Here is an 18,118-nt window from a genome sequence, read left to right as displayed (position 1 = left end):
AAACCAAAAACAAAAACCTACAGCTCCATTTCATTCTTCCTTATCACAGAACACAGAGCAGGAAAGGGCTATCCAAATCCTTCAATATTAGCAGATGACAGAGTCAGGACTCAAGCCGACTCTGACTCCCAAGTTCAAACACTCTGTGCTCTGAGCTCTGCAAACTACTCTCTAGTCATCTCAGCTTTTATCACTCTGTTAAGGCTGGTAACTGTAACAGAGATAAGAGATATAGAAAAAAAGGAGTTTTTTTTTCCCCTTGGTTGTCCTTTTACCTCAAACATCCTCTTTCCTGTTTCCCACTTATATCCCTTTAAGGTATTAGCCCTAGATCTCAACTCATTTGCAGAGCTGAACGGAGAGAAACCTTGGAGAAGAACTCTTCAAGATAGGTCCTCTCACTAAAAGCTGAAGGTAATTCATCTCATCTGAGGGTAGCAAGTCACCCAACCTGTGATGTGGAGACCAATTTTATTCAAAAAGAACATGGAATTTGGGTCGGTAGACCTTGGTCCAAATTTCTCAGCTGTTTAACTATGGTGAGTGAGTTTTATAAAATGATGAGGCTGAACTCAATGATCTCAAAATTCCTTTCTAGTTCTGACATACAATAAAACATTTGGATGACCAAAATATGTATGATACTACATATCTACTGCAGTACATTATACTTGGCCCTAGTGGAGGTAAAGATAAATGAAGTCTTTATCCTCAGGAAGCTTACATTCTACAAGATCTAACTTCTTAACTATCACTAACAGCCATTGCCACTTGAAGAAAAAATAAATAGACATGAAGTAATAACCCTTGAAATTGAGATAAAATCACTTTTTAATCACTAAAGATCATCCCCGGGCTGGGGAAGAAAAAACAAAATCTTCCAAGTCATGTCAAAATCTGAAATGATTATTGTAGCCTCCTGTAAAATCTTATAAATTAAATAAATGTTTGATAACAATATTAAGAAGGCAAAGTAAACAAATAGCTTAAGTATTTTATTGGTTTGCAACTAAGCTCGTAACACTATATAATGAAAATGTACAAAGGATAACATTGTAGTTTTTTGGTTAGATTTAAGTCAAAGACATTCATCAATAGGCAATCTGTAAATGTGACTATTCCAAAAGGTTTCTCTATGCCGTCTGATCAAGAACAATTGTCTCTGAATATTATCCACCCAGAAGGCATTGGCATACATTTGAACTAAACTCAGCATTTTTCAAAATAAGCCCTAATTTAAAATTCTAGCCTATATTTATAAACTAAAAACATTTAACTTTCAAGAAACAATAATAAATGAAACAAGGCATTGCTGTGGAATATGGTCCTTGACAAGTCACAGTAAAAAAAAAAAAAAAAAAAAAAGGTACACTGAACTTCCACCTCCTCAAAACAGAGGTTACTTTCTGTCCTTCAACCTTGGAAATTCAAAGGAGAAGAACAGCATGTTATCAACTCAGGGCAGGGTTTACACACCCTTAAAAAAAAATATCCAAGCAGCCAAGCACTGAAACATCTTGGAAGAATTTGGAAAAACCTGAAAGTGGGATCAGAAGTTTTGTTTCTAGTCTAATGACCCAAGATGAATGTACCGTTACAAACTGTAACAATACGATGCTGGACCGAGCAGGGCCACCCTCATTCACTTGTGTGATACTGAGATAAGCAAAACCTACTGCTCTTGGGGAAGCCTTTTCTTCGGAGAGGTCAAAAGTGTTGGTGGAGCTCCTGGCTGTGTAAATGAGCACACAAGCCACTGGGAGCTGCAGACTCCACATGTGTATTTTAAGGCTTGGAGTCAAGGTGTTTTCTTAGCACGGCTAGGCCGAGTCCATAGGTCAAATGATCCTTTCTCCAGCTTGTACTAATTCCATGCTGTGTATAAAACTTACAAGCACAAATAACCCCTCTCTGTCGTCATAATCACATCTATTGTCCAACCTAAATTATGATTAATATTCTGTGCCTGAAAATAGTCCCTGTATTTAACAATAATAGCTACACACAAAACAATCCACGGTTATAACTTCTATGGTCACCAAAACATTATTGATCCTTGTAGACCAAAAAATGTTTCTAACCATAATTGTCGTGCATCAAATTCACAGCCAGGATCCCCAAGATCAGAAAATTTGCACAGTACAAATAATAACTTAAAAAGTACACCCACATCTACACACACCCCACACACACATACCCCCACACACACACCTTACAGAACTGGGCTTGGGGAGACGTTCCATCTGCTTAGCGCCAATAAAGGCTTACGTTGCTAAACTGCTGCTCCATGTATTTTGTGTTTGGGAAATATCTCATGGTAGGGCACAGCTGTTTATTGGCTGAGCAGAAAAGAAAGTTATGCTTTGTGGCAACCAGAAAGTTTCAAGGTCTTTCAAGTTATATAAAAATGGACCTGCAGAGAGATTTTAAGTGTTCTCAGGATGCAAAGTTGGAGCTGAAATGTGATATCAAACCAGTTGCAAAAGTGTACAGCAGCCATCTCTTGAGGTCAGACCAGGTACCCAGATATGCAAAGAAAATTCAAGACACATCTGCAAAAAGAGAGTAGTATTTATCAGTAGGAATACAGTGTTGTATTTCTTTGATATACAAATAGGAATATGGGCAGAGCACTTTATGGCATACAGATTTTACTACTCACTGGAAGGAAAACTCTCAAGATTTAATCAAATGAACTTGGGGCCCATCTCTTCTGCACTTTCTTTGACTAATTAAGGACTTTAGGCCTCTACCAATGTCCTCCATCCACCGATGTCTTGTACTACTAGGCTCTTAAATGCTGTGTCAGTGGTGTGAGTACTAACCTTGGGTCTGTTTTCCAAGAGCCATCTAAGATAAGTTTGGAGAAACTTCTCTGCCAGAGGATCAATCATATAACTAAGGAAGGAATTTTCTCAGCAGCTCAAGATAACCACCTCCTAAAGTAAAGTCTAATCTGATGGAGGGAGCACCCATAATGAGGAAATCACAGACCTTTGATGGACTCAAGTAAACTTTAGACATTTGCAAATTCCACAATCTTCACAATCAAGAAATCTTGAGCACTGCATGAAAAAATTAAGTCAAAGGACCAAACTGATGGGTTTAATTCTGGAAAAAGCATAATTTGGATCTCTTGGGTGAGTTTAATTGCCTTTTCTCACAGCATTCACATCAATGGGAGGGAAAAGGCACCTGCCCTAATAGGCTGGGGTATTAAATCACCTGGCACCTTATGTTGCAGAGGGGCCTGGCCCAGTTTCACCACTGCCCTCAGCAGAAGACCCTATAGGTCTCAGGCACACAACGTAAAAATCTTTTAACTCTTTAGAATTTTTGGGAAAAGAAAAGATAAAGATGACCCTGACAAATGAGTCAGAGGAATCACTTACAGCTTGTTGGCCTTGTCCCATATCGTCGCATGATCTGATCATGTGTGAATTTCACAAAAGATTCATATTGTTCTATGAGGGGAAAAGATACCGTTCCATGCATTGAATCTCAGGGTTCTAATCAACTCCAGAGTCCTTTTCCCCACATTCAAGTTGGTCTCCAAGCCCGCCAGTCCTCCTACAGCCTAGAGTATGCCCCTTCCTTTAAAACTTCATGGCCAATTGCCTGGTGCTCACTTTTCTTAAGTGCTCTTTGTCTTTCAGAGCAAACCTCTGTGAATGTCTTCAAAAAACACAGTCATGCACTGACAGTGTACGTTCTAGAGAACACTGAACCAAACACATTCTGTAAGATTTGCCCCCTCCCCCTCTGCACCACTCCTTTCTCCATCCAGACCCCGAGATCAGGGACTCTCAGGAGGAATGGAGGATGATTATCAGGGTAAATAATCAGCAGGGAAAAGCTCTGCCAGTCAATGCCCAGCTGACTGGGAGGCAGGAGCAAACTGGCAGCCCAAGGGGCTAGGGGGCACAGGGAGGAAAGCAGGAGGCTCGGGCTTAGTGCCAGAAGCTGGACAAGAGAATGTAAGGGGCAGAGAAAGGGCTGACCTCAATGAGAGTTCACCAGGGATGGGGAATGAATGACTGAACTTGCAGCCAATGGGAAGAAAAGCTCCGAGGGTCACCTGCTCTGTCCCTGGCCTAGTGTGTGAAGGGAAGAACACAGAAAATGAGAGCTTCGAGAGCAGGTCTGAGCCCAGCGTCCTCAGCCAGCCCCCTTCTCTCTTTCTCTTGTTACTCCTTCCCATCCCACCCTCTTTCCCCATATCCAGTGGGGTAATCCCTACAGTGCACTCTGACCCAGTGGTACAAACAATAATTATAGCACTGGACAAATAAAGATCTGTGATATTAGGAAGGCCAGTGATGAGACAAGGTAGGAATTTAAGCAGAGAAGATCATTAAAGTGGCCCAGCAGACTGAGGGGAAAGCCATATTGGCTGCGGCCTTGAAAAAGTTCCTGAGACCCACTCCCTGGGAGGGAGTTGAACCAGATGATCCCGGAAGTCTCTCCCAGCTACAAATTCTATTCAGGTACAAAACCTGACAGTGGCTGGAAAGGATGCTTTAAAACACTGGAGAAGAAATGTCTACTTAAATCTTCTAATTCTGTTTCCTTTCTCCAAATCCCTTCCTATTATGTTCTACATCAAATTAAAAATTTTTGTTTTAGGACTTCATAAAGTCCCCCTTTTCCTAAAGCACCATTCATCTCCCTATCACACTCCTTTCAGTTTATTCCCTTTTATCACTTAATACTACATCACATTTATGCTGTAAAGTACTATCCAAATGCAAGGTGAGAGTGCTGAGGAGTCTGAGACTGTGAGGGCCCCAAAGGATGCCCTCAGTATGGTCTCAATGGCAGGTCCTAAGCTGCTCCTGCTGTTGCTCTCCAACTCTAAGAAGCCCATTCTAGCCTGACCTTAATGGGCTGGCCTCCCATGTCCTCTGCCATGTTTTAATAAAGTGTGGTTGTGGACCAAGTGCTATGAAATACTCCTTGTCACTCACACAAACCAGGTCAAATCATTATCTGAGTGACTTTGTTGTCACAGGATATTTATGTGTATAACAAGAAACCAAGAACTAAAAAAGAACAGCAAAATCATGTGCCTCAGAAGGCAAATGTGACACCTTAAAAAAACCCAAACTCATAACTGTAGCAGTGAAAACACTGTGATAGTTACTACTGCATGGGAAGCTGTAATTGCATCAGTATAGCACTGCCTTAACTCACCTGCTAATTTTGTATTGAGGATTTGCTCATATTCCTCTCGAATTCTATCTTCATAGTCTTTTAAGAGACGTTCACACAATATACCAACTTGTCGTAATGTAAATGTTGGCTGGTCCTTTTTCATCCAGGATGAACCTAAACAAAAGACAGCACATAATCTGTGAAGCTGCTGCCAAATTCTCATTCTCGTTCAAAGCTTAGATGAAGAAGAGCAGTGTTCTGTGCTGCCCTTTGGGTCATTTGGGCCAACTGAAGAGCCTTATTTACCCTGTGCACAGAGTGGGGTGGAAAAATCCTGGTCACAAGGTTCTTGGAATTGACAGAACATATTTAGTCAAGCCTGAGAACTATAAATTGTTACACAAGTATGCCTTTAGAGAATAGCACTAACATCCTAAAACATGAAACACATTTAATATGTTGAAGTTACAGAAAAGCTTCAAAAGATTTATGCAAATAGATCAAACTTTTAATGCAAAAACGAGACTGTGACAATAAAAATAAAGAGATCTCAGGGAGGAAGAGTGGTTAGTGGAAAGGCAATCGAGTTTGAATCTTTTACAACATGAGATGCAAATGTAAAATGAGGGGCTAGCCTAAACACCTATGATCCTTTGATCAACTAGTCCAATTTCTTCTTAATGTGAAAAAGCTGAAATCCAGGGAAAAGAGGGGGCTGGCCAAGATGATCAAGAATGAAAATTATCTGATACAACGTTTCTGGTGGCTCTAACTTTCGTTGTTGTTGCATTTTAAAAATTTATTTAAAACTTAAAATACAAAATAGAAAAAAGCCCTGTCATGTGTCTAGCAGAACATGGGAAGATTCAAAATATGCAACAATATACTTTCATTTCAAGAAAGCATAAATAATAATAAAAGGCACTGTATTCAGAACTTCCATCTTTTCCTTTACTTCCTTGTAGATTTTTTTTATTTTCTGTTGTGCATTTTCTACTTTATCTTTTTCCCCATTTTCTTCCTCCCTAACACCTCTTCCCCTCCTCCCAAAGCAGGCCACAGTTAAGCATGGCTATATTTATGTGTACACAAACACCCTCTCCCCCACGCACATATACAGATACACATACATCTAAAACAATATTAATATGGCGATATATAATATAGATTTCTCCGATTAAATCTTAGTTTAACTTTTACTTTCTGAAATCAATAATTATTACCCTACTTTGTTTTTCCTAATAAATTCTATTCCCTGATCACTGTTATTCTGTTTGTATATAACTCTCATTTTTCCCATCCCTGATAACTCTACTTTACTTCTATTGTCAACTTGCCTTGCCATTACTTAACCTCCTCCTGCTCCCTTTCTTTTTTCTTTTTCTTATTGAAGCTTTTTATTTACAAAGCATATGCATGGATAATTTTTCCAACATTGACTCTTGCAAAACCTTTTGTTCCAAATTTTCCCCTTCTTCCCACCACCTCTTCCCCTAGCTGGCAGGTAGTCCAATACATGTTAAATATGTTGAAATACATGTTAGATCCAATATATGTATACATATTTATAGTTATTTTGTTGCACAAGAGAAATCGAATCAAGGAAGAAAGAAAAAGAAAAACTGAGAAAGAAAACAAAATGCAAGCAAATAACAACAGAGAGATTGAAAATACTATGTTGTGGTCCACACTGTTCTCATCGTCCTCTCTCTGGGTGTAGATGGTTCTCTTCATCACTACACAAGTGGGACTGATTTGAATCATCTCATTGTTAGAGAGCCATGTCTATCAGAATTTATCATCATCTCCTGCTCCCTTTCTAAGATCCCATTCTTCATATTATTCCCCACTTCCCTTTCCTCTATCCCATTCCCATTAATCCACATACTTTATCCCACTCCTGTTATTTCAAGACATCCTTCTGTACCCCCCCTTCTATTATCTTGCACCTTCCCTCCCTTTATCCATTTCCCATTAATCTATATATCCTATCCCACTCCTACTAATCTATACACTTTTCTATATCTCACCTTATTCTATTGTATCCCCTTCATATTTCGTTATAGATTTTGGAGGGTATAGTATATATATGAATTATCCCTTCTTTGACCCATTCCTATGTGAATAAGATTTCAGAACTACCAACCCTCCCTTCATCTATTTTTGTTCTTGTACCTCATTAGCACAGCATAAATGTATTAAATTTAAATTAATTGAATAATATATAATTAAATGTTTATATTAAATATTATAAATTATAATACAATACATATAAATATATAGCACAACATAATAAAAGTTAGATAATATTAATGAAATTAGATTAATTAAATCTAAATTTTAAAGATTAAATAAATTTTAATTAGAAAACTAAATTCAGATTAAAAATTAAGCTAACTTTTAAATTGTTTTAGATTCTTCAATTTAAATTAAAACCATTTTTACTCTTCTCTACATGGCTTTAACTTTTTTTTAGAGGAACATTATACTCAGGTCTACCCCAATCTTTCTTTTGGACTAACCACTTATTAATGACAATTTCATTCATGTGATTTACATTTCTACCTATAAAACATTTTGTCCTTACTGAGTCCCTTGAAATTAATCGTTGATATTGGCTCTTACATGTCAAATTTTCTATTGAGTTCAAGTTTGAGACAAAATCCTGAAAATCTGACAATTCATTGAATATTGCTTTTTTCCCATTCAATATTATACTAAATTTTCCTGGATATATTTTCAACCACAAATCTGTTGACCTTTAACACCTACTAAGAGAACTTTCTAATTTAATACAAAAAACCCTACTGAAAAATACAAAAATATTTTTCCCCAAATGGAAACATATACCTAATTTTAACGTAAGTTGATACCAAATCTGAAGTTCAATGAAAACCTCATCATTGGTATTTTTAAACACAACTGTAAACAAAAGGAATTTTAAACCTATGCCTTTTTACCTGGTGAGCTCGGTGCAGTGAGTCCTGAGGAGTGTGACTGACCCTCTGAAGTGCAGGCTTCACTCTGATTAAGGACAACTTCTAATTGTCTCCACCTCTGATATCGGCTGTATTCTTGTTTGATGTTCTGAAATATTTGCTCTAATTAAAAAAAAAAAGAAAATTCAATGTATCTTCTCAAACTTTTAAGATACAGGTTCTTAATCTAGAGTCTTGTGTTTGGTAAATTCTGATAAATGAATTTCAATAAAACTTATTTCCTTTTAATTCCTATGTATTTTATGCATCTTAAAAAAACAAAATCACAGGCCAAAGGGGTCTGACACATAAAATGGGTGACAACCCCTGGGTTCAGCATAGAAAAAGAGACAAAGATATCCTTTGATCAACTAAATTTGGGGCATTTCCTAAAAGCATATATATATGCCATGATCCTCTTGCTCAAAATGCTTATTATTGTATTTATAGTGCATTGCATATCTTTTTCTCTTCTCATGCTCCAGACACAATATGCTCCCATTATGATCAATTTCAATTTATTGATCCAAAAGGCAATCTCTTCATTTTAAACTTAAATAAAACCACTGATGTGAGAACAGAAAAAAGGATTCTTTAACATCTCTTCTAACATGCTCATCTGATAAATGAGCAATGCAATTAGACTCTCATATAATTCTTTAAGGTTTGCAAAACAGTCCTTAAGGCTGTGCACTTAGCACCAAGGGAGGACTTATCTTGGACTATTTTGCTTCCCAGTGCACTGCAGAACCTAACCTCACAGAGTTGCTGAAAGGCTTAAATGTTGAACAATACGAACACCTTAAACCTTAAAAGTTTTATGTAAACATTATTAAAAATAAGTTAGCAAGTAACTTTCTTAAAGTCAATGAAAGACTGATTGTACTACAATGACTAATCTCTTATGTGCAATACAGAATGCTGAGCAGTCAGTATTTAGGTTATAGGATTTAGACTTGGAAGATCATCTAGGCCAGTCCTCTCATGTTAAAGATGTAGAAACTGAGGCTCAGAGGGATTTGCAGAGAATCACAAAGACAATAAATGGCAGAGGCAGGATTTTAATCCTGGTTTTATCAAAGGTTCGTTTCACTGCACTTCTTTTGAATGAATCTTATTTCTTGAAATTCTTCATTTCCCACCCAGCTACAATCATTTCAGATTTAATTCTCCTCCACTCCCCTGGTCCCTTTGCATTTGTGGTCTCCCCCATTTGACTATGAGTTCCCTAAAGGCCCTTTTCATATTTGTATCCTCAGAGATTAGTATGTTGCCTGCAACACAGTAGGAGTGTAATAAAAGTTTACTGACTATATCGGTTTTCAGTGATTTATGGACTATGTTATTTTTATAATACTGGATAATAGTCCATTGAATTAAGTCAACCAAGATCCTGGACAGGTACTGCAGTTCCAAAATTGGGCAGGACGTGAAAGCTAAGAGATATCCAGGAAACTTGACAGTTTTCAATACTGCCAAATTGCTAATAGCAGCAAAAGCCCCGCTTTCTAATAAATCTCCTGGTGATGATATGTCATACCACAAATACCATAAACCAAACTATATTTATATTATCAACAATGACCTGCACATGCAAAAAGTTACATTAGGGAAATCAATAAAGAGATTTACGAACAGAAATGGAGGTGCTATGGCACTGATACACAAAAAAGGAAAGCTCAAGTGTTATAATGGCATCTCTAAGATACTGGGGGAAAGAAGAGCAAGGAAGAAATCATGAATAAAACCTTCAGTGGGTGCACTGGGTAAATGGAGCATTTAGGTACATAAGTTGTACAGGATGAAAAGGTCAGAGAAAGGTTGCAATCTCTAATTGTAGAAGTATACAGATAGGTAAAAATCAGATTAAAGATGATCAGTGATGATCTTGAGAATAATTACTTCATAAAAAAGATTAAAAGTATATGCTTTTACATAGCCTATTAAATGTTCTAGTTCCTTGGCATATACTGTATTATAGTCAATTTAAATTTTCAAGTGAAGTTCAAACCTTCGGCCTTGTCTGACCACAAAGGTAAAGAACGATCCTTCTAAAGGAAATCTTTCTCAGGTTCCCTTTCACGCTCTCCAAGTTTTTTACTCCTCTACAAGCACTGTTTATTTCCTCAGCATATTTGTTCTCTGTAAACTATAAAACACTATTATGAATGAGTTATTAAAAAATTTGCCCATTAGCTGTCGCTAATTTCTCTTCCTCTAAATGTCTCAAATGTTCCTGGATCCTATGTTTTCTAAAGAGTAGTCTATGTACTGGCTTGACTAGGATAAAGAAAATAGGCAGGTTCTGAACACACAAGAATAACCCAATTTCAGGAAACTAGGGTAAATCAGCTAAATGCTAATAAGTGATAGGATGGTATCTGAGGAATGTTCATGCTTTTAATCTTTCAACACAGATTATTTCTACTCTTCCTTTAAGCCTATTAAATATAGTCTATTTTTAAAAAACTGACATGTATAAAGAGCTAACACCTTAAGTGAAGAATGCTGATATCAAACCTTGCAAGTGCAATGACTGTCCTTGGCAGCAGGCAGGATTCAAACTTGGGTTCTTTATGTCACACCACCCTGTTCTGCCTCCGCTTCCTCCCCTATTGCCCTGGTGCTCCCAGGAAGAAGGGGTCTCTTGAATCTGTGATCATAGCCCTATATACTTTCTGTACATCCTATCTTATATTGTGATTATTGTGGCTGTTTTTCTCCCCTACTGTATGGAGAAGTCTATGAAGACAGTGACTGTCTTACTTTGTCTCCTTTACAATGTTTGGCATTGTCCTCATACAAACAGTAAATAACTAGCATTTGTAAAGCATTATAAAGTTTGCAAAGCTCTTTAGTATATACATTATCTCATCTGTGATTTCCACAACTACCTTTTGATGTAGAGACCATTAAAATAACTGAAACTTAACAATTAAGAAAACCAAGGCTTGGAGAGCACTCTCAGGGCTGCCCAACCAGAAAAGACCTAAGGAAATAAATGAACCCAGCTTGATTTGTAGAATGAATAAATTAACAAACAGCTTTCTAGTCCTTACTGAACTGTCTTTCAAAGTGGGTAGTGATATCTAAAATATAGATCATTCTGCTATCTTGCATTTCATTAGGAAAACCAATTCCAGAATGCTGTAAGAGAAGGATCCTAAGGGAAAATCCAGCTCTTCTCATTCCCTAGTTTTGTAATCTCAGGGAAGGCACCTCCAGCTTCTCAGTCTCAGTTTCCCAGATAAAATGGAGGTGTTATCTGCTTGGTTCACCGTACAAGTTTGCCATAAGCAAAGAAGTATGCCATAGATTTTAAAGTGCTATAGAAATGTGAGATATTATTATGACTAATTTTACCAAAGGGTTTTGAAAAATGATCTGGAAAAGTCAAAGAAGCTGAGCATATCTGGCCAGGATAGTTCTTAAGCCCACTTGAGTTTGGAGAACCCAGACAAAGTCTGAGCTGCATGACCCCCTAGACAGGTAGGTCCCTACTGCTTTGAACCTCAATTTTCTCATAAATTGGAGAGAGAACCAACTGTAATACCAAATTCGCATAGGGTTGTTTCAGGAAAAATGCTTCACAAATTTTATAAAATACTGTTAAAAAAAAAAAAAAAAAAAAAAAAGGTGTGTGTATGTGTGTGTGTTTGTCAATATACATCTAAGTTGTTATTTACTACTCAAATAAGATGTCTATTTATTATAAATAAAATCTCTCTTCTCCAGTTTGAAGCCCTCCTTTACCTCTACTACATTCTACCTTGGGTCATGCGAATTTTGCAGATATAGTATATCAAGTAGCTAATAATCTCCGTAAAAGCAAGAATGATTTTTTTAAAAAGGGGAGGGAGGGCTGGGATGATCACTGCCTATATCTGTGTACCCATTACAAAGCCCAGGACAATTTGATATTTGTGCAACAGAACTACATGGATAAAAGAATATAAATCAGCTATATATGTATGCCAAGCTTTGAAATATTTAAATTCTCTTTCTTTGTCTCTCCCCTCTCTCTTACGCTTTAATTCTTTACCTATACTTGGGTTCTCTAATCCTCTAATCACTTCCAAGATATTCAATTTCCAATTTAGAAAACACACAAAAGATTCAGATTTATAAACAGATGAAACCCTAAAGAAGGGTTAGGTCACCTTATTGTATACTCACCAATCTTGGCTTGAATAGTCTAAAAGAATATTAAGATTAGCAGAATTTTCACTCAATAGTTTTAAGCGATTCTAATTTTGGCTGAAACTATAAGGTTGTTCTTTCTTTTGTCCCAAGACCAAAGAATTGTCAGATTCAGCACAAATATGTAAAGAAACGAAAAGACAAGAAAGGACAAGTGTGTGGAAAACAAATGCTCCAGAGAACAGAAGCTCTTTCATTAACTACTCCCTACTGCCATAAGAAGCTACAAGGTGAACAAAGTAGGAAGCAAATCCCTTGCACTCCAAAATATTAACCAAAACCAACCCTGAAATGGCATATAGAACAGAAGAAAAAACAATTTGTACTTAGGGGTGATTTTAAGAGAAAGACAGCATTCTACAGAATGCTAATAACATCTTTCAACATACTACCCAACACTCTAATCTTCCAAAGTTAAAACTATATAAAGCATGAAAGGATATTTTTAAAAGAACACATTTTCTTCTTCTTGTAAGTGGCAATAATGGAATCACTGAAATTAATAATTCTTGGACCATTTGGCAATGAAATATTCTATTGGATCACACAAGCAAGCTGGATGAAATCCAAGAGCTCCAGAAACAAGCCCAGTGGTCTGTGTATTAGGACAAAGATGGAAACATTGGGCACGTGACTATCATTTTTGATATTCAGTGGACCAATATTCACATCCTTCAGGAATAATGACAGATTCACTTTTTAACTAAAGATACCCTAATGTTTGTTATTTATTTCTCTCACAAAGAGGTCTGAGGCCTATTTCCCCAAAAATTATTTTTAAGAAGTTTTTTTGTGTGTATGAAGTTTGTCAATCCTTAAGCTGAAACTTTTAAACTTTTTCCCCATCCTCAAGCATTTGCAAAGAAATACTGATTTAAAAATTCATTCTTTAAGAGGTTCATTTATACATGCAGCAAAATACCTACTTCTACCACTTTCACCTTATATGCTTTCAGTCTTCCACTCTGGAATCAAAGATTTTCTTTTTTAAATTCCAAAGCCTCCTTTCATACTTAACATTAACATCAATTGACTTAATATAGGACAGAAAGAAGTGCTAAGACATCAATGAGAAAAATAAGCAAGGTATCTCAGTGGATGGTGAGCTGAACACTAACCAACTATGTGACATAGCAGACAAAAGAACAAATTGCATTTTGAACTACATAAATCAAATATCCAGAATGGAGGTGCTAATAATCTTGCTGTTTTCTCTACCAGCCAGATATAGATGTTATGTTTAGTTCTGAGTGCTGGATTTTAGGAAGGATACTGAGATGTAGGAGACTATCAGGGCAACCATAATGGTTTAGAGACTAGGTACCATGCCATGAAGGATTAACACAAAGAACTGGAGATATTTAGTCTTCAGAAAAAAGAGCTTTGGGGGCAGCTGAAGAGGGTAGTAGTTGACACCTCAGAAACATGAACAATGGGTAGAAATGGTAGAGCTCCGTTCACTATAATGAAAAATCATTCCTACTACTTCATAACTGAAGGCTCTACATTGGAGATCTACGCTAGAGGATCTTCATACCAAGAACAGACAATTACCACTGGGATGTTGTGGAAGGCAATCCTGTTCAAATGCAGTTTGGTCTCTATGATCCTCCAAATATGTTCCCATTTGTAGCTACATGATCATATATACTTTGAGGATTCATTTCTCTGGTGTGGAAATGCCCTTCTAATGGTATCTGTTTGTAAACAGTTCCTAGGTTCAAAGTCAATCACCCATCAAGATAGAGATGATTTAGAATCAGGAGACATGGGTTCAAATGCTGCCTCTATTGCTTATTACTTATGTATCCTTTAGCAAGTCACCCAACCACTCTCGGGTAGTTTATCTGGAAGAACCTTCTTTGCCCCTTCCACCCCCCCAAAAGAGGGCAGGGATGGTGATGGACCAGACAACCTTGGAAATCTAGCTCTAAATCTATGATCCCATAAAGAATCATATGACCAGTGATAAGCCTCTTCCAACTCAATTCAGTTAGTCCTCATACCAAATACGCAGACCATGGATATATTCGTGGGGCTACACCAGAACATTTACTGACTATGCAACATGTCCAGTTCTAGCATAGTACTCTGAGAAATACAAAACTAGAGCACAAAGTCACTGTCCTTAGATGCCACATATATTGTAATTCCTTTACACGAGACGAGTATAGCACTTTATTCTTTGGATCACTTATACATGTTACCTCACTCGATTCTCATAAGTTCCATTTCTGCACTGAATTATTTAGTCCCTTATCTCCAACTGTCCATCTCCTCCACAGATGTCCTATAAAAACTCAGCATTATCCAAAATTGAGTTTGTCTTCCACTTTAAACCTACTCCTCTTAAATTTCTATTTCTCTCAAAGGTACACCTAGCCTCCCAGTCTTAAAACCTCATTCTTTACCTCTCACATCTAATTAGATACAAAGTCCTATAAATCTTACCTCCACAACATCTTTTGTCCTTTTCTCTATCCCCACTGCCACCACACTCATTCTGGTCTTTCACCACCTTTTGTGTGCCTACTAACTTGCTCTCTATGATTTCAGTCTTTCTTCCCTTTTCCAGATCCTTTTTCCTAGCAAACTAAAACAGTCTACTCAAGGCATAGCTCAGACTATGCTACTTCCTTGTTCAAAAACCTTCAATGGTTCTGTTATTTTGAATAAAATACAAATACCTTTATCTGATATTTAAGACTCTCCAGAATAGAACTCCAACCTATTGTTCCAGTCTTATTTCACATTTTTTGTCTTCATATAGTCAACGTTTCAAACAGGACTGTTGAAGAAATTCCCTGATTCCATTTTCACATCTACTACTTCCATTTATGAGCTGGTTGTGCCTGATGCTTCCTCTGTAGGGTCTTTAATGGCAGGGACTGTCATTGTTTCACTTAAGTGCCTTGTAGATAGACAGCACTTAAAAGTTAAATTGAATGGGCAGGAATTAATCTTCCCCTTTTTTTAGATAAGGAACCAGAGGTACAAAGATGCAGAGACTTCTCTAAGACCACACAGTTAATTAATGGCTGTAAATAATTTCATCAAATCCAGCTTTCTCTAAAACAATTAAAGAAAAACACTAAGGCAATATGCAAGCAAGTAGAGGGAGACAATTATAAAACCTATGAGGGATTCAGAGCAAGATTATTGTTGAGGATGGGCAGTGTTAGTTTAATGGAAGTGAGCTTTGAGCTCAGCCTCCAGTGAAATGTTGGTTTAGTAATGAGGAAGAGGAAGGGTACTCTCCTTGTTGTGACAAGATCAACAAAGGGCGAAAAAAATTAGTAAAAGAATCAACATTTGAGTGATGTGAAAGAAACCAGTTTGATTTGAACACGTATAATTCTGGAAAAGAGAAACCTGGATACATAAGGTGGAGCTGGCTGATTGATGTAATGCTAGGATGGGGAATTTGGGTATGACCTGAAAAGTAGCAGAGAATGATAGGATGAAATCATGTCCTAGGAAGATTGACAGCACAAAGCAGGGTGGACTAAAATGACTGCAATTATCTAGATGGGAAAGGTGAGGAATGGAATAGGTTGGTGAAATGGAGGGATTGAATCTTCTATTTTCAAAGAAGGAATGGCAAAATTTGATGATTAAAGGGCAAAAACAATTAGAAATGAGTTTAAGAAAGCTCTAAGGTTTGGAGAATTAGGAGACGAAGTACTTAAAGATTACAGCACAAGGACTTCTTTTTGACAGTCCTATTTCAGAAAGTCATTTGGATAGAACTAAAGTTTCGTTTTTAGATAAAGAATTTTTACACATTCCTTGGTACGAATGCGAATTAAGGCAGGTCTTTGCTAAGATACCCATAGTGGTTTTTCCCTTTTCTCTTTCTGGCTAAATCTTCAACTACCCACCTGTCAAATCCAATTACAACAATCCTCGGGCATTTAATTATTTCTAAGGCCACACAGCCTACGGATTTCAAACTAGATTTGACTTAAAAAAAAAAAAATTGGGCCAGTCCCTCTGAATTGGTCCAACTGGGTTCTAATGTGTACTTCTGTAACATCTCTCCTTATTCCCCGCCTTCCCCAACTTCTTCAAGGCCTTAGTTCCCCTAATATAATCTGCAATAAGACAGATGTGATATTTACGTGGTCCCCTTTCCAGTTCACCCAGCCCCCGCCTCCTGAAATGCGAAGCCGCCTCCTTCCCCCACCCCCGGAGCATCGCCCAGTTGGTGTGGCTAAGCACGGGTGTGCAGCACACCGAGGATGGGAGGGCGGCCCCGGGAGCCCAGGGACGCACAGCTGTTCGGTGCTTCTTTTCTTTCTTGAGGCTGGCCGCGACTCGCTTCCAGGTCTGGGCCATAGCGGGTCACGCCGGGCCGGGCCGGATCAGAGGCTCACCGGCTGTTTCCCCCACCCGCGCTCCGAAGCCCCCCTCCTCGGGCCCCAGCTCCGGCCCAACCCGGCCCTCGGCCTTGAGCCCTGGCTCTTCCCTCCGCCACCCCCGCCCCGGCTCCCAGGGCCCGCCCTGTTACCCGGGGTCCGCAGGCGGCGGTCGCTGCCGGGCGGGGACAGCGGCGGCGGCTGGAGCTGGGGCTGAGGCGGTGGCGGCGGCTCAGTGTCCGGGGGCCGCAGGCCCGGCGCGGGGCCCGGCAAGGGGGCGCAGCGCCGCCGCTTCGGAGAGCCGGGGCTCAGCAGCGCCGCCTCGAACTCCATGGGCCGCTTCAGTGTCGCCCCGCACGCCATGCCCGGGGACCGAAGGACGAAGACAAGGGGAACGAAGAGAAGGAGGAGGGCGGCGGCGGCAGCAGTGAGATGGCCCGACCTGCTCCGGCGCCTCCGCTCGGGGCTCTCGGGCAGAGCCGGCTCCAATGGCGCCTCCCGCACCCGGCAGCCCCGCTGAGCCCCGCCCCTGTGACGTCACCAGGAGCATTCCATCTCCCGCAGGGGGAACAGCGGGAGAAACCATCCGGGAGTACTTACACGAGAGAGCCTCAGTCGGGGGACGTCCCCTCCCAAGGAAATGGAACCGTCTGATGCCCGAGAAGGGCGGGGGGAGGAGGTGGGTAGAGAGAGGGCAGGGTCACCAAGCAACAGCCGGGTGGTAGATTCCCCTCCCCCTCTCCTTCTCTTGCCCCTGTCCCTCCCCCAAGGTCTTGCCCTCTATCTCTCACGCTCCCGGGTTCCGGGAATCCCGTCCCGTAGATCTCGCGTCTGCCTCTGCACTCTAGGCTGGGGAGAGAAGTCACAGCTAGAGGGACTAGGGCTAGCTTTCCCACGGGCGCCTTCCGGCAGGGGGCGCCGCGTGGCTGCCCCGGGGGGATGGGTGACCCTGACTCAAGTCCCGAGAGCTACCTCACCCCTCCCCCACTTCCACTACCCCTTCCAACCTGCGTCTCCGCTGCGATACCTCGTTCAGCGAGCCTGCTGGGATTTAACCCCCAGAGGACACTTGGGCATTTTAGGACTTTTTAGAGAAACGGAAATTGAGGGCCGGAAAGTAGGAAGGACTCAAAAATTCAAAAATCTTACAAGTCGTAAGGACCCAAAATGGAGAGGCTCAATGCCCCACTCAATCCCCCATCCCAGCAAGCCGTAAGCTCCTCCAGGAGAGATGCAAGTTGCTTTGCATTGCATTGCATTGGCCCCTTTTGAAGTGTAAGTGATAAGCGGGGCAGCCGGATTTTTGTTTTGTTGTTTTACTATTTCCACGCTGCCTCCTAAGCTATACAATAGGCCTGATATAAGTCCTCTCTAAGGACCCCGAGGAACTAGTGCCGTGATCTGTTGCTTGTTCTAGTGTTTCATGAC

At 39.7% G+C, this 18,118-nt stretch overlaps 1 protein-coding gene across 2 annotated transcripts; it reads right to left on the bottom strand.

Moving 5' to 3' along the window:
* Nucleotides 1-813: 813 nt before the first annotated feature.
* Nucleotides 814-17,210, bottom strand: AKIRIN1 (akirin 1). Of its 2 annotated transcripts, XM_074305220.1 has the most exons (5): nt 16,843-17,210; nt 8,115-8,255; nt 5,194-5,328; nt 3,393-3,464; nt 814-2,552 (listed from the first exon to the last, which is right to left on the bottom strand). In XM_074305220.1, exons 1-5 carry the CDS (start codon nt 17,051-17,053, stop codon nt 2,542-2,544), a joined length of 570 nt encoding a protein of 189 aa, XP_074161321.1. In that variant the 5' UTR covers nt 17,054-17,210; the 3' UTR covers nt 814-2,541. The 2 variants fall into 2 exon arrangements, with proteins under 2 accessions (XP_074161321.1, XP_074161320.1); XM_074305219.1 differs by lacking the exon at nt 3,393-3,464 and having other exon boundaries at nt 2,313-2,552; nt 16,843-17,193.
* Between the last annotated feature and the right edge of the window lie 908 nt (nt 17,211-18,118).

This window comes from Sminthopsis crassicaudata, chromosome 3 (assembly GCF_048593235.1).
Source record: "Sminthopsis crassicaudata isolate SCR6 chromosome 3, ASM4859323v1, whole genome shotgun sequence".
NCBI classification, from domain to species: Eukaryota; Metazoa; Chordata; class Mammalia; order Dasyuromorphia; family Dasyuridae; genus Sminthopsis; species Sminthopsis crassicaudata.
This window is presented reverse-complemented; position numbering and strand designations above follow the sequence as displayed.